General features: G+C 49.5%; 1 protein-coding gene across 1 annotated transcript in view; it reads right to left on the reverse strand.

The window, feature by feature from the left end:
* The window catches only part of LOC110486281 (SRC kinase signaling inhibitor 1), a 58,569-nt gene that overhangs the window by 6,447 nt on the left and 34,913 nt on the right, over positions 1-17,209 (reverse strand). The window contains 13 exon segments of the mRNA XM_090196344.1: positions 3,466-3,468; positions 3,988-4,124; positions 5,803-6,918; positions 7,047-7,127; positions 7,778-7,906; positions 8,545-8,694; positions 8,785-8,933; positions 9,123-9,399; positions 9,817-10,123; positions 10,961-11,108; positions 11,793-11,923; positions 12,610-12,785; positions 16,688-16,848. Coding sequence (XP_090052470.1) covers positions 3,466-3,468; positions 3,988-4,124; positions 5,803-6,918; positions 7,047-7,127; positions 7,778-7,906; positions 8,545-8,694; positions 8,785-8,933; positions 9,123-9,399; positions 9,817-10,123; positions 10,961-11,108; positions 11,793-11,923; positions 12,610-12,785; positions 16,688-16,848 — 2,965 coding nt within the window.

Below are 17,209 nucleotides of genomic sequence, written 5' to 3' on the forward strand. Positions count from 1 at the left end.
TAGGAGTGGGGAAACTAACTTACAACTCTATAGGAGTGGGGAAACTAACTTACAACTCTATCGGAGTGGGGTTACTAACTTACAACTCTATAGGAGTGGGGAAACTAACTTACAACTCCATGGGAGGGGGACAACTAACTTACAACTCTATAGGAGTGGGGTTACGAACTTACAACTCTATAGGAGTGGGGTTACTAACTTACAACTTTATAGGAGTGTGGAAACTACCGTACAACTCTATGGGAGTGGGGTTACTAACTTACAACTCTATAGGAGTGGGGTTACTAACTTACAACTCTATGGGAGTGGGGAAACTAATTTACAACTCCATGGGAGGGGGACAACTAACTTACAACTCTATCGGAGTGGGGCTACTAACTTACAACTCTATCGGAGTGGGGAAACTAACTTGCAACTCTATCGGAGTGTGGAAACTAACTTACAACTCTATAGGAGTGGGGTTACTAACTTACAACTCTATAGGAGTGGGGTGACTAACTTACAACTCTATAGGAGTGGGGTTACTAACTTACAACTCTATAGGAGTGGGGTTACTAACTTACAACTCTATAGGAGTGGGGTGACTAACTTACAACTCTATAGGAGTGGGGAGACTAACTTACAACTCTATAGTAGTGGGGAAACTAACTTACAACTCTATAGGAGTGGGGTTACTAACTTACAACTCTGTAGGAGTGGGGTGACTAACTTACAACTCTATAGGAGTGGGGAAACTAACTTACAACTCTATAGGAGTGGGGAAACTAACTTACAACTCTATAGGAGTGGGGTTACTAACTTACAACTCTGTAGGAGTGGGGAAACTAACTTACAACTCTGTAGGAGTGGGGAAGCTAACTTACAACTCTATAGGAGTGGGGTTACTAACTTACAACTCTGTAGGAGTGGGGTGACTAACTTACAACTCTATAGGAGTGGGGAAACTAACTTACAACTCTATAGGAGTGAGGTTACTAACTTACAACTCTATAGGAGTGGGGAAACTAACTTACAACTCTATAGGAGTATGGAAACTAACTTACAACTCTATCGGAGTGGGGTTACTAACTTACAACACTATAGGAGTGGGGTTACTAACTTACATCTCTATAGGAGTGGGGAAACTAACTTACAACTCCATGGGAGGGGGACAACTAACTTACAACTCTATAGGAGTGGGGAAACTAACTTACAACTCTATAGGAGTGGGGTTACTAACTTACAACTCTATAGGAGTGGGGTTACTAACTTACAACTCTATAGGAGTGGGGCTACTTACTTACAACTCTATAGGAGTGGGGAAACTAACTTACAACTCTATCGGAGTGGGGCTACTAACTTACAACTCTATAGGAGTGGGGAAACTAACTTACAACTCTATAGGAGTGGGGTTACTAACTTACAACTCTATAGGAGTGGGGCTACTTACTTACAACTCTATAGGAGTGGGGAAACTAACTTACAACTCTATAGGAGTGGGGAAACTAACTTACAACTCTATAGGAGTGGGGAAACTAACTTACAACTCTATAGGAGTGGGGAAACTAACTTACAACTCTATAGGAGTGGGGCTACTAACTTACAACTCTATCGGAGTGGGGCTACTAACTTACAACTCTGGATGGGATGGGCATCTGACAGTGTTGAGGTGGGGTAATGAGAGAAGACAGACATCCATGGCATGTTATGCCAATACAAACAGCCTGCTGTCAGTCATTGAGTAGTGGGGAGATTGACTTCCTCGATTGAAGTCATACGTTGATTCAAAATGCTCTGAAATGGGTTTAGTAATGTCTTTGTTACTGTTGTTGTTGGCGCTATCTTAACTTATGTCTTGGTGCCGACTATGAGAGAGATTGTTTTGAACATCTTTCCTTCTTTGGGCGAGGAGATATTGTTTTCACACAGCCTGTTTTCAATGTAATTGTTTGCAACCGTCTGTAGACAAAGGGAGCACGCTGAGATCCTGTGTCCTCATACTGAAATAATGGGTTTCATTTTCCTCTCAGTGGGCTAGTAGGAGGCCGCTCCACCCCTACAGCTTTCCAGAAACAGGGAAGCAGAGGGAGGGAACAAGAGACACAGGGGGAGAGAGAGGAAGACAGAGGTGGGGAAAGAGAGACACACAGGGGGAGAGAGAGGAAGACAGAGGTGGGGAAAGAGAGACACACAGGGGGAGAAAGAGGAAGACAGAGGTGGGGAAAGAGAGACACACAGGGAGAGAGAGAGGAAGACAGAGGTGGGGAAAGAGAGACACACGGGGGGAGAGAGAGGAAGACAGAGGTGGGGAAAGAGAGACACACGGGGGGAGAGAGAGGAAGACAGAGGTGGGGAAAGAGAGACACACGGGGAGAGAGAGAGGAAGACAGAGGTGGGGAAAGAGAGACACACAGGGGGAGAGAGAGGAAGACAGAGGTGGGGAAAGAGAGACACACGGGGGGAGAGAGAGGAAGACAGAGGTGGGGAAAGAGAGACACACAGGGGGGAGAGAGAGGAAGACAGAGGTGGGGAAAGAGAGACACACGGGGGGAGAGAGAGGAAGACAGAGGTGGGGAAAGAGAGACACACGGGGAGAGAGAGAGGAAGACAGAGGTGGGGAAAGAGAGACACACGGGGGGAGAGAGAGGAAGACAGAGGTGGGGAAAGAGAGACACGGGGGGAGAGAGAGGAAGACAGAGGTGGGGAAAGAGAGACACACGGGGGGAGAGAGAGGAAGACAGAGGTGGGGAAAGAGAGACACACGGGGGAGAGAGAGGAAGACAGATGTGGGGAAAGAGAGACACACGGGGGGAGAGAGAGGAAGACAGAGGTGGGGAAAGAGAGACACACGGGGGGAGAGAGAGGAAGACAGAGGTGGGGAAAGAGAGACACACGGGGGGAGAGAGAGGAAGACAGAGGTGGGGAAAGAGAGACACACGGGGGGAGAGAGAGGAAGACAGAGGTGGGGAAAGAGAGACACACGGGGGGAGAGAGAAGAAGACAGAGGTGGGGAAAGAGAGACACACGGGGGGAGAGAGAAGAAGACAGAGGTGGGGAAAGAGAGACACACGGGGGGAGAGAGAGGAAGACAGAGGTGGGGAAAGAGAGACACACGGGGGGAGAGAGAGGAAGACAGAGGTGGGGAAAGAGAGATAGCAAAATTGAGAGAACAGGGAATAATAGGTATGAAAAAGATTGGGCAGTAAGGAAGGAGTGAGTAAATAAAACAGAGGAAGAGAGAGAAAGCGAGCGAGAGCTGAAGGGAGCACACTGGGGGGAAGCATTGTGTTCTTCATATTGAATAATCAGTGATTGCACTGACACAACTGGTTACTGATTAGACTCAGCCTACATTGGGAGACAAGGGAATTAGAGATTCCTCCCATGTTTACCTATACAGCTACTAGTCAGCCCAGTCTCATAACACACTGTGTACGTGTGTATAAATTCTCTATCTCACACACACACACACACACACACACACACCCTCTCTCTCTCTCCACATGAATGACTCCCTCTCTGAATTCCCAATCAAAGTATTTTTAGCGTGGAGAGGGGGTTTAGGTGCACTTCAGTGCTCCGGTATTTTTCAAATAACATTGACATTAAAGCTTATTTCATTGACATGACTCCTGCCTGCACTAGGGAAGAAAGTTCTCTCTCAGCTCGACTTTGTTCTGACACGGCTGAACAGTTCCATTTCCCCGTCTCCCCTGGGTCCCCTTGCATCTCCCAACTTATAACCCAACATCCTTCAAAACCTTCAGGTGCCCTGGTGCACTACACTATCTATTCCATACACTATCTATGTCCCCTTTATCAAACAAGACCCTAGTAGTACTATTGGCTCTGGCTAAACCATCAACGGTCTATGGATTAAGAAGTCACACCAAGATATGGAGGTACACTAATACAACAGTGGAATAGGCTACCTTGTGCAGATGATCGAGGTGTGGGGTCAGTTAGGTAGGGGCAGTCAGTAGTAGATGATCAGTCTCACTAGAATACAGTACCTGCTGCTGGCCCTTGAGGAAGTCTTCCCTCTTGCCAGTTTTGGTCTTCTCTGTGCCGCTCTGCTGCAGGTGCTTCAGTCTGGAGGCAGCCGAGGAGTGGACTTTACCCACAGCTGAAGAGCTGTTGCCTCCCTGGAGAAGGAGACAAGGAGAGGAGAAGAGGGGAGAGATGTGAGTATTAGTGTCACAGAGCACGAACAGATTTACATTTCATTCCTTTTAATCAGACATAAACCAACTCAATAGAAGCTCTCACCCAGTACCCCCGCCGGCTGCTGAAAGCCCTAAGATCAGGGTCCTCACTCTAGCCCTCGCTGAAACACCTCCCTGCTATCCACCCCACTGACTTTCACTACATCATTACACACTGGCTGCAGAAGATCTGACAAACAGGTGAATATGGAAATGGTAAATTCAAAGTGGTGTGTGCGTAGCGTGGCTGCACCAGGGGCTCCATCATGTGATGCCGTCGGATCAACCATTTTCTCTGCCTCTAATATGCAAAAAGCAAATGCCCACTCACTCACGCGCACATCCTATATACTCCCCAACCTCCTCCACACACGCACATTGGCTAAGAGGAAAGGCGGTGCATTTGATTACAGGAGACTGAGCGCCCAGTATGGTATGCTAATATGAATCATTCAGGGGTAGAGTAGGGAACCTGGGTGAAGGATCTGATTGGCCTAATGAGACCCAGTTATAGGCAGTGGTGGTTACAGTACTGAGAGTGATGCAACAAGGCGTGAAAACGCTGCAACTCCACACCAACCCCACGTCAAGCCCACGGGACCTGTTTCTCCAGCTAAACGGCCGAGAGGAGAAACGGTCCCTGACAGTCAGCCCCACTGTAGCTTGGCACTCCACTGCAGTTGGACTGAATGAAAGTCCATGTACACACTGAGACAACATGGTGGTCCATGCTACAGTCTACCTCTTCACCTCTCTGTCTCTAAGTCTATCAGCATTACTCAACCACGTACTTCATTTTGGCAGCTTTACAAGGAGCGTTTGACCCTAAAGGTGAAATGACAAACTCCGACTCCCAGCATTCAATGAGCCCTCCGAGGTCTGGTCTGCCCTATGCTAATGATTTACTATGGGATAATGAAAACAACAGTCTGTATTCAGTTTCAGGCCAATTTGTAAACAAGTCTCGACATTTCGTTTGTCGATAAGCCAAAATAAAGTAGGTAAAGCTATAATAGTTGATGATGCGGGTAACTGGTAATTGATTACAGAGACGAGAGAAGCAGCAAAGGACAAAGACAAGACAAAGACGTGAAGAGAGGGGGGGGGGGAATAAAGAGGAGAGAGAAAGAGAAACGACAGTTTATTGCAGCAGAGATTGGACTTGCCCTGGTTTACAGAGTAGAAACAGAGGATCAATGAAAAAGACAATGAACAGCCCGTCTCCAAGTCGACAGTAGCACCACATAACTAATCAAAGTACAGAGAAGGAGAGCATCTGCCGCAGGCCCCTTTGAGTTGAAAAGATTTAAGATGTAAAGCCTTTGGACTGCCAAAATCTACCCGTTCTCACAGGGAGCAGACGACAGATTACTCCTTATGTGGGAATTGGCAGGTTGAGAGGTTCAACGGAGGTGTGAGGTATAACTCCATGTGAGGTTGGTAATTTATGTGCTGTCAGATTCCCTCTGAAGTCAATAGGAGGAAGACAAGATAAAGCCTCAGCTTCAGCAGAAACAGCAACCCCAACACTTAAAGCCAAAAAGACAGAAGAGGATAGAGAGAACTGAGTGCATGCCCTCTAAAGAGCAGAGTCTATGCAGGGGTGCACGTTATAGACCTTGGTCATCGTGGCAGGAGTGTAGGAGGGTTTGGGCTTGGGTGGGACTGGGGGCTTCTTGGTCTCTGGGGTGCTGGTGCCAGGCATCTGGGATGGGTCTGGAGCCTCTGACAAGGCAGTGTCAGTGGGGGGTGTGGGGGGGGAGAGGTGCACTGTGGTGGGGTGGCCACTGAGCTCCAGCAGGGTGTTCTCCAGCTCGCGGATGGTTTCATCCAGGCTGTCCAGCCTCCTGTAGGTGCTGCTCCTAATGTCCTCTCCCTGCTTCCAGGGGTTCGGTCCCTGTTCTTCCCTGGCCTGGCTCTCCTCACACCCTGCAGACCCATTGGGTTTCACTGCTGCTTCTGCAGAGTCCTGACTGGGCTCCGGAAGGGTGGCTAGAATGCTCTTTGTTCCAGTGCTGTGAGGGAGTGTCAGGTTCCTGGCCCCTGTCTCCACCCCTCTCCTCAGAACCTCTCTCAGAGAGTCCTGCTGCTCAGGGGAGAGAGTTATCCTGGAGCCCAGGGTACTGGGGCTGCTCAGGCTGCTGTGAGAAGATCCTGCTCTCGGCTTGGGGACCACATTGGATGACCCTGTGTCCTCCTCCCTGTCCAGCAGTAACTGCAGCTTCCTGTAGGCCTCTCTGACCGTCACAATCTCCCTGAAGAATACCAGAAGTGGAGCCCCACACAGACGGGTTTCAGTGCTTCCCTCTGAAGGCTGAGGTGGGATGGTGAGTGTCTGTAGAGCCTCTCCCCAGGTCCTGCTGAGCTTCTGAGCTTCCGAGGGTGAAATCACCATCACCCCCAGCTCAGTCAGCACCAAGGACAGCTCTTCTCTCTCCTCCCTCTCTTCCTCCTTCTCAAAGGATTCCAGGATTCTCAGCTCCCCCCGCCGAGAGAGCTTCCTCTGGGGCTGGCTGACGGGATCTTTCCCCTTAGAGACCTCCTGGATCTTGGGGGCTGTCTGGGGAGGAGCAGTCTGGCTCTGGGACTGGTCCACTGTTGGGGACATCTGATGGTCCTGTGTCAAGTCTCTGACAAAGCCTTCTGAGGGAGAGGGTGAAACTGACACGCACTCTGTCGGCACGATCCGGGGGACAGGAGAGAAGGACGGACCAGGAAGGGCCGTGCTCTGTGCCTGTTAAACAGAATGGGTGAATAGAATTAATATTCCAACATACATTCAATAAGATAAAATAGGATTGTTTTCTAAACAGTGTAATGGTAATTGACTGGTTCTAAAATACTTCTCATTAGGCCACTAACCTGTGAGTGTGATGCCAGTATGCATTCTGAGCTGCCCTGCTTCCACTGTAGGCCAGAGCAGTCCAACGATGCTCTAGACAGCTGGTAGACAGTTTAGAGTTTCACAACTGTACACACACACACACACACACACACACACGCACACACACGCACACACACGCACACACACGCACACACACGCACACACACACACGCATGCACATCCACCCACTTCAGAGCACTGCAATCAACACAGAGAGAGACTAGTCACAGGAGTGTTTGTGTGTAAGGAAGAGTGGTCACTCCATCAGGGAGTGAGTGTGTGTTGGTAGAGGGCGTGTGTGTCATCTGGAGACAGTGTGTTTCGGGGCGTGTTCTGGTAGTGTAGAACAAGGGGGAGTGCTGGACCAAAGGGCTGCATTTAAAACAATAGTACAAACACCTTTACTTTCCCTACAGCACCAAGCAGAATAGGGTCAGTGTACAGTCTGTGTGCTGGTGACCAGCTGCTGTGTTTGACAGGAGACCCTGTGGAGAGCACTCTGCAGATAGAGATAAAAGGTGAGGATGGGACTGTGTACTCTGGGAAGGGTGTAGAGATCAGGGATGGAACATGGGTGTGTGTATTTGAGGGAGGGGGTAGAGGGGTGGAAGTGTTAGTTTGAGGAGGAAGGAGGGTGAGGAGGAAGGTGAGGGCAGGCTCAGGAAGCAGCAGTCCAAACAAGCCCTCGCGAGGTCAGGGAGGGCGTTACCTTGGTGCACGGGGCCGCTGGGGGCCATAGGTCGAGGCTGGAGGGGGGCACGCTGGTCCTGCTGCGTGGGGCACTGGGCAGGGACAGGGGAGGGGGGTGGCTGAGCCTGAGGGGGGCTCTCTGAAACAGCTGGCCGGGGGAAGGGTAGGAGGGAGGGGAGGGGACAGTTGAAGTAATGTAAATAATGTTTAAATTAGGATAAGTTATCCATAATATCAAGATCAATTATCATAACTGGTCTATCAAAAATTACAGTCATTTTTTTTAATAATCAGTCCAATTTATTGTTTCACTATGTGGCCAGCAGGGCATACGAAAGACGAAACACACAACTCAACGCTTCATTTGGGTCCATGTGGCCAGGCTGGGTTGGTCTGTGAGCTCTGGGTGACACGCTGTGTGTGTGTGACTAAGCTGTGTGATCATCAGTAATCTGGGCCCACAGTGAATGGACTCTCTGTCTCAGTGAGGAGGCCTGGGGTGTGGAGGACATATGGCACCTGCTGCTTTGACCTGACCATGCTCTCTAACACACCAAGCAGCCAGCTAATGAGGCCTACAACAGTTGTGTGTGTGTGTGTCTGTGTGTGTGTGTGTAGCTACAAGCTCTCGGCAAAATAAGGGAAGCGGAGGAAGTGTCGTTTTTCAGTAACATTTCCCATTCCCTGCACCCTTACCTAAAATCCTTCAGGGACCACTTCTATGAATACTATATCAACTCTGCAAACACTATTAATCCACTATTTCCGAAGCTGGTATACCAGTACCTCCAGTTCAGCAGCGATCATGTCCTCCTCGCCCTCCTGCTTGTCTCCAGAGGCGATGGTGGGAGGGGTGGACGCAGGACGTGGGTTTTCAGACACTGTCCGTCGCAGCTTCACATGGGGCTTCTGTGCTTCTGCCTCCTCCGCCTCCGACTTTTACACACATACATAGTGGAGATCAGAAACTAGGCAGGATGTGTGTGTGTGTGTGTGAATATACATCCATGCCTCATGCTCTGTCACCTTCATGCTCTTGCCGGGGATAAGGGTCTCTCCGCTGCGGGTGAACAGTCCAGCCGGGGATGATGGGAAGCTGCGTCGAGGTGGTGGGGGAGGGGGAGACTTCGAGGGCTTCTCTGTACGATAGCGAGTCACTGTCAGCTGCTCTGCATCTGTGGCAGGCAGGGCAGTACCATGGGCACCCGTTAGAGAACCAGACACAGTACATTCATACTGGCACCACAGCCAACCCTGACACATTCAGGAGCTGAGTATGTGACAAAACACTACTGCCCATCAGTACATCAAAACTGGTCTACTGTTACCTCTGTTGGGTAAGGAGAGGTCTGATGTATCCTTACCAGAACCACGTCTGGAGCCAGGTTCCTTCCCCGAGAGCTTGTGTGTGGCGTGCTGGGGCTTGGTAGGGCGGTGATCTGGGGTCCCTCCCCCACTCGGGGGGATCTGAGACTGGGAGGGTGTGTTGGAGGAGGGCTTGTTGATCTGCTTGGCGGCAAAGTCCAGGTCTGGGATGGCCTTCATCAGCTCAGCCTGGGTCTCCTCCAGCAGACGGTTGATGTCTTGAGCACTGTACTGGGTCAGACTGGCCCGCTTCTCCTCCCAGTCCCGCTCTGCTGCCTGGGGAGGGGGAACCATAGAGAGATATAGCACAGTGAGGGTTATTGTATTCACACACACACACACACACACACACACACACCACAGGAAGTTGATGGCACCTTAATTGGGGAGGACGGTCTTGTGGTCATGACTGGAGCAGAATCAGTGGAATGGTATAAAATACATCAAACATGTGTCTCCATGTGTTTGATACCATTCCATTCGCTCCGTTCCAGCTCTTATTATGAGCCGTCCTCCCCTCAGCAGAATCCACTGACACTCACTCACACATGTGCAGACATCCACACTTGTAGAATCACTCATGCCTACGCACACTCTCCTCCAAAACCTATACATACTGTATCATCATACCAATGCTAGACCAGGACAACTACAGACTAAACACTAGAATGGAGTAACAGAAGGGTTCCTTACCAGTCGAACCTCCACAGACACAGCCTTATCAGCGGCAGCGCGGTTGGCCAGCTCTTCCAGGGCCCGGCCCTTGTGAGGCACAGGGGGATGAGTGTCCCTGTGAGGGCCAGAGGAGGGGTGGCTGTGTCCATGACCGTGACTGTGGCTGGAGTGGGGGCTCCAGTTAGACAGGCTGCTGCCGCCCCTCAGGTCACTGAGGTTGAGAGGGGGGCTGGTGGGCATGTCAAAGTCAGAACTCTTACGGAAGTCCTCACTGCTGTGCTTGGGGAAGTCCTCCTGCTTCTTCCACACGCCCTCGTTCACTTGCCTGACCACACAAACACAGCCAGTGTCAGGCGATGCCAGTAACGTCTGTATATCGGCCAGTATGTGTTCAGTGCTGGTGGGCTGTGGCTAGATAAGGCAGACTCTTGAGTTACACATCGTTCAGGTACCTGTGACGTTGGATCGGTGTCGATGTGTCAATGATGGTCAGTGTGTGGTGGGCTGTAGCCTACCTGCGAAAGGTGGTCACTGGTCAGTGTGTTGGGTCATACCTGCGCATGGCGGTCAGTGTGTTGGGTCGTACCTGCGCATGGCGGTCAGTGTGTTGGGTCGTACCTGCGCATGGCGGTCAGTGTGTTGGGTCGTACCTGCGCATGGCGGTCAGTGTGTTGGGTCGTACCTGCGCATGGCGGTCAGTGTGTTGGGTCGTACCTGCATAGAGAGGTCAGTGTGTTGGGTCGTACCTGCGCATGACGGTCAGTGTGTTGGGTCTTACCTGCGCATGGTGGTCAGTGTTTTGGGTCGTACCTGCGCATGGCGCTCAGTGTGTTGGGTCGTACCTGCGCATGGTGGTCAGTGTGTTGGGTCGTACCTGCGCATGGCGGTCAGTGTGTTGGATCGTACCTGCGCATGGTGGTCAGTGTGTTGGGTCGTACCTGTGCATGGTGGTCAGTGTTTTGGGTCATACCTGCGCATGGCTGTCAGTGTGTTGGGTCGTACCTGCGCATGGCAGCCAGTGTGTTGGGTCGTACCTGCGCATGGTGGTCAGTGTGTTGGGTTGTATCTGCGCATGGCGGTCAGTCTGTTGGGTCGTACCTGTGCATGGTGGTCAGTGTGTTGGGTCGTACCTGCGCATAGTGGTCAGTGTGTTGGGTCGTACCTGCGCATAGTGGTCAGTGTGTCAGTGACGCTCTTGCAGCGTTTCAGCAGGGCGTCCAGTCTGTGTGGCTCCTCCTTCAGGAACTTGACGGCTTCCACCTCCACCCTCAACACCACCCGCATCTTACTCTGCAGACTGGGGAACTGGTCTGGAGGGGGACAGGGAGAGAGAGGGGACACTACATATTAACATTTCATGAGTTGCAACGGGAGTCTGATTCTGAGAGCGGTGATTGTGATGTCTGGATGTTTGAGACTGATGTGTGTCTGTGATTGACATTCTAAGTCAGTGCCTACAGTTTGATGAGTGTATCAGACCAGGTGAGTGTGTCTGTGAGTGATCAGTGTATGAGACCATGTCAGTGTGTCTGTGAGTGAGCAGTGTATGAGACCATGTCAGTGTGTATGTGAGTGATCAGTGTATCAGACCATGTGAGTGTGTCTGTGAGTGAGCAGTGTATGAGACCATGTCAGTGTGTCGGTGAGTGATCAGTGTATGAGACCATGTCAGTGTGTATGTGAGTGATCAGTGTATCAGACCGTGTGAGTGTGTCTGTGAGTGATCAGTGTATCAGACCCACAGGAGGTTGGTGTCCTCTTAATTGGGGAGAACAGGCTCGTGGTAATGGCTGGAACGGAATTAGTGGAATGGTATCAAATACGTCAAACACATGGTTGCCAGGTGTTTGATGCCATTCCATTTGCTCCGTTCCGGACATTATTACGAGCTGTTAACAGCCTCCTGTGGTCAGACCCTGTCAGTGTGTCTGTGATGAGTGATCAGTGTATCAGACCGTGTCTGTGAGTGATCAGTGTATCAGGGAGTAACTTACTCTTGAGCTCTGTGAGTGTCTCTCCTAGTTTCCTCAGAAGTGAGGCCTTCTCCTCCAGCTCCTGAACCGTCACCAGTTTGTGATTGACAGACGAACCCTTCTGGATATCCTCCACTGACTTCTCCAGGTCACTGGAGAGACAACACAGGAGAGACGTGTCAACACAAGGCCTTCACAGTTAACATGAAAATGTTTGTGTTATGAGGACTGTAATGTTCTACTGAGAATGGCCACACAACTGTGGTGTGTGTGTCGAAGCGAGAGAACCACAAGACTGATGGAGAGACATACACACAGCCTGGACACACACACGAACGCTGGCACACACACACACACTCACACTCACACACACTCACACACACACACACTCACACACACACACACACACACACACACACACACACACACACACACACACACACAGGCTGACGAAGCAAAACCACTAATGAAAATCCAACTTAATGATGTCAAGTAAATCAGCCTGAAGCCATACGGCCAATCAAAATGGTATGAATATTTAAATTAAATAAAATGGCTGTTAGCAACGGTTAATAACAAGCCTAGATTAACAGCGATGATCTAATGAGGCAAATGATTCATTCAACAATGTCCACTCATATAAAGTTACACACTCTTTGTTAAACCTGACAGTGTCTGGGTAATGCATGGGGATTGTTTGTGTTAACAGTAGGACGGCCTGTATTACTGCCTTAGTACAACCATATGAATCAGTCAGTCAGTCAGTCAGTCAGTCAACCAGTCATTCAACAAACGGATCTTAAGGAAGGAATGATTCCGTGACCAGGTGAGTACTGACTGGAGCTGCTGGATGATAAACTCCTCCTCGTTGAGGTACTTGAGTCTCTCCTCTTCCACCAGGAGGCGCTGTCGCTGCAGAGGGTCCTCCTGCTTCCTCAGAGCGTCACTCACACGCACTTTCAGCTCCTTCTCCGTTCTTTTCAGCAACGTCTTCACACTGTCCTGGTTCTGGAGCTGCACACACGCACACGCACACGCACACACACACACACACACACACACACACACACACACACACACACACAATACTGAATGGCTAAACAAGATTATATTGTGTAACTAATAGTGTTCTGAATGATAGCCCTTGTAGCAGAAATCAGTTTATCCAAATTGTGTAGGTAATAGAGGTTACAGGTGTCTGAGGTCAAACAGTAGAGAATTCTGCAGATGATTAATGGTACACATCTTCTGCAATACAATAGGCCTTCCTCCAAATTTGGTATCACACACCTAAGGTGGTCCTGCCCAGAGCAGTAAGTAGCTGGTAGAGGTCAAGATAGCAAAGGAATCACAGTGACAACATCCTGCTATTAGCATACCATATTATCAGGCAGTTGTGCTATTAGCAATGAAAACGTTTTTTTCTGGACCAAAAACTTGCAATTGGATACATTTTTCAACAGAGCTGACAGAACATTTTGCAGTGAAAGCTAATTCCTTGCAATTCTCCGCTTTGCCATGACTAATTCTGTGTTCTCATGCTCAAACATTAAAACAAAATCAATGGAACCCCAATCAGGGCCCCTGAGCATGTGTCCTGCGTGTCCGGTCGGTAATGCAGACGTGTGTTCTCCTAAATTCATTGTTTGATTTGTTTCAGTGCTTAAGCTTTTATATTCTAGTTCTAAAATGTTATATTATTAGAAAATATATAGGTAAATTAATATTTTTTAATTCCTTGGTGTGGCGGCAACAATGGACCAGCGGCGGTGCGCTGCTTCTAAATGAAAACCTGGGAGACACTGGTGTGTGTCTGTCTGTGAACAGTACTGCCCTACCCTTGACTGCATATGGTGTGTTCTATTTTGGCCTTGTCTGTCTAATAATGAGGATGCACTGCCTTGTCCATGAGTTTGTACCTCCACAAAGTGTGCATCTCTCTCTCCGTGTGTGTGTGTGTGTGTGTGTAAGAGAGAAAGAGTGTGTGTGTTTGTGTTATTAACAACAGATTGCTCTGCCCTTGAGAGCTCTGCAGGCGTTCTGATGCGCCAGCGCTCCTGTCTGAGCCAACCTGTCTCCCCTGCTAACAGAATGTGATTAGCTGATGATGGAACCCATCACGGTGCTGTGTGCTGTGTGTGTGTGTGTGTGTGTGTGTGTGCTGTGTGTGCGTGTGTGTGTGTGTGTGTGTGTGCGTGTGTGTGTGTGTGTGTGTGTCTCAATCAGGGAAAAACAAGGCAGAAAACAGCAGGTTTCCAGTTAGCGAATTGCACTAGTAGGGACCGCTAAATCCTACTGCAAAATTCAAGACACATCCAGAACTATGAATGGAACCTGTCATAATGTATGCAATACAACCACTACTGAGATGAAAGCACCTGCTTTGCAAGGGAAGTTAATCATGGATTGCTTTTATGTTCCAGGGAATCAAACTGAACAACAGTATAAACAATGTGCTCTGCAGCATTACTTCTGATTTGCCCCAATAAAAGCAATACAATAAAACCCCATTTATTCTCATCCAGCCACAGCAGTCACAATGAAAACATTTCTACTCTCTTTCTGTTCCTTTCTCTGCATTATGCTACCTCTACCACGTTCACCCTTCCTCTCCCTTCTCTCTCTCGCTCTACATAATTCATGAGCATCATGTATTATTCAGGCCTGAGGCCGTCTCCATGGGCAACGGGGCGGGTCAGAGGTTAGGAGTCCGGCTTGGGCTCCCACACAGGTAAATGACTGAGATTATTACTGCTCTCTAGTCCCACTGTGCTGCATTTGGCTTCCATTTACCACTTGACTCCTCTCCACCCGTGTCTTTTATCCTCAGAACAGCCTCAATTCGTCGGGGCACGGACTCTACAAGGTGTCGAGAGCGTTCCACAGGGATGCTGCCCCCGTTTGCTTCAATAGTTCCCACAGTTGTATCAACTTGTCTGGACCTTTGTTGATACACATGAGAAACTGTTGAGTGTGAAAAACCCATCAGCGTTGCAGTTCTTGACACAAACCGGTGAACCTGGCACCTACAGTACTACTATTCATAGGCACTTATTTTGTCTTGCCCATTCACCCTCTGAATGGCACAGACACACAAGCCATGTCTCAATCGTCTCAAGGCTTAAAAATCCTTATTTAACTTGTCTCCTCCCCTTCATCTACACTGATTGAAGTGGATCTAACAGGTGACATCAATAAGGGATCATAGCCTTCACCTGGATTCACCTTGTCAGTCTATGTTGTGGAAAGAGTAGGTATTCATAATGTTTTGTACACTCAGTGTATTCTTTCTCCAACAATAAATCCCACCACTTAAACCCAGTTCCTCATCAGAAGAGAGTTGGTGCAGGTACTGCTGCTGTGCCTCTCTGTGCGCACCAGTTGTATGTTGAGGAAATCACAGGATGTAAAACTACAAAACCCAGGATTCATGAGTCATTGAGCTGGGCCCTAGGAAGAGCTTAACGATGCATGAAGTGGACTGGACCACTGACTGTGTCCACTGTTATGTTTCATAAACTCTCTCCAAAGGAAGAGACAGACAGGGCAGACTGTTGAACGGCCCTGCGCTGTCCCTAAATCACATACGCCATATCCTCTACACTTCATTTATTTTCTCCACTGATCTGATGTGTTAGAGCAACCACTTCCACCCCCCCCCCCTCCAGAGAGTTAAGACACCGACAGGACCATTCTCTTCTCTCCTCAGCCTGTAACCATGGTACCGCAGGGAGTCACAGCGGAGACGCTGAATGGTTGCATTTCTTTCCATTATCTGATGCTGCGTCCGTCTTCACAGGGATATCCACTAGGCTCGGGTCTTAACTCTTAGTACCAACACAGACGGCAACTTTAATCCTCCAATGTCTCGCATCGCAAACATCCTCAAAGCATACTATGACCTAAATGTGTTGTAGAAGAAGACATCTGGTTCATTATTGTGTGTGTGTGTGTGTGTGTGTGTGTGTGTGTATGTATGCACGTGAGTGTGTGTATGTATGCATGTGTGTGTGTGTATGTGAGTGTGTGTGTGTATGCATGTGTGTGCATGTGAGTGTGTGTATGTATGCATGTGAGTGTGTGTATGCATGTGTATGCATGTGAGTGTGTGTATGTATGCATGTGAGTGTGTGTATGTATGCATGTGAGTGTGTGTGTGTATGCATGTGTGTGCATGTGAGTGTGTGTATGTATGCATGTGAGTGTGTGTATGCATGTGAGTGTGTGTATGTATGCATGTGAGTGTGTGTATGTATGCATGTGTGTGTGTGTATGTTTGCATGTGAGTGTGTGTATGTATGCATGTGAGTGTGTGTATGTATGCATGTGAGTGTGTGTATGTATGCATGTGAGTGTGTTGGTGTAAACAGCCGTACTAATAGATGCATTGAGGTTAGGCCCAGTCGGCCTCCCGGGTGGCGCAGTGGTTAAGGGCGCCAGCTGTGCCAACAGAGTCCCTGGGTTCGCGCCCAGGCTCTGTCGTAACCGGCCGCGACCGGGAGGTCCGTGGGGCGACGCACAATTGGCCTAGCGTCGTCCGGGTTAGGGAGGGGTTGGTCGGTAGGAATCTCCTTGTCTCATCGCGCACCAGCGACTCCTGTGGCGGGGCGGGCGCAGTGCGCACTAGCCAAGGTTGCCAGGGCCGCCTTTGGTGCGGCTGGCTTCCGGGTTGGATGCGCGACCAACCCCTCCCTAACCCGGACGACGCTAGGCCAATTGCATACGGCTGGTTGGGTTGTGTATCGGAGGAAGCATGACATTCAGCCTTCGTCTCTCCCGAGCCCGTACGGGAGTTGTAGCAATGAGACAAGATAGTAGCTACTACAACAATTGGATACCACGAAATTGGGGAGAAAAGGGGTAAAATTCAAAAATGAAAAAAACAAAAAAAAGAGAGTAGGCCCAGTCGTTTTCACCTGCATCTTGCGGAGCTGGGAGAGTTGTTTGCGCAGGTCGGTGGTGTTCTGCTGCAGGTCGTGGAGGTGAAGCTGCATCTGCAGCCGGGTGACGGTGGTGACCTGGCTGTCTCCGGAGGGAGGGGGGGGCATCAGAGCCAGCGGGGCCGACGGCGTCAGAGCTGACAATCACAGGACAGAACACAGGTTATGAGGAAGTCAGAGGAAACTGGGTTATTTACAATACTGTATGTATAAAGACATCTGACACACAACAGAAGATACATGCACACACACACACAGTTCCACACGCAGTCTTGGGCGCACAGGTAAAGGATCCCAGCTCAGTTCCTGGACAGAGGTAGACTGAAAACGAAACAGAGAGAGCCTGTTGATGGTGCGAGGAGAATATCCTTCTGAATCTCAGGTGTATGAACATCCAGACAGACCCAGAATGAGTAAGGGATCAACAAGACAGGAACAGAGACGGGGGGGGGGGGGGGGCGGTAGAGAGGAGTATAGACAGAACATAAGAAAAGAGAC

Source organism: Oncorhynchus mykiss, chromosome 13, assembly GCF_057628025.1.
Source record: "Oncorhynchus mykiss isolate SJ-2025 chromosome 13, ASM5762802v1, whole genome shotgun sequence".
In the NCBI taxonomy this organism is placed as follows: Eukaryota; Metazoa; Chordata; class Actinopteri; order Salmoniformes; family Salmonidae; genus Oncorhynchus; species Oncorhynchus mykiss.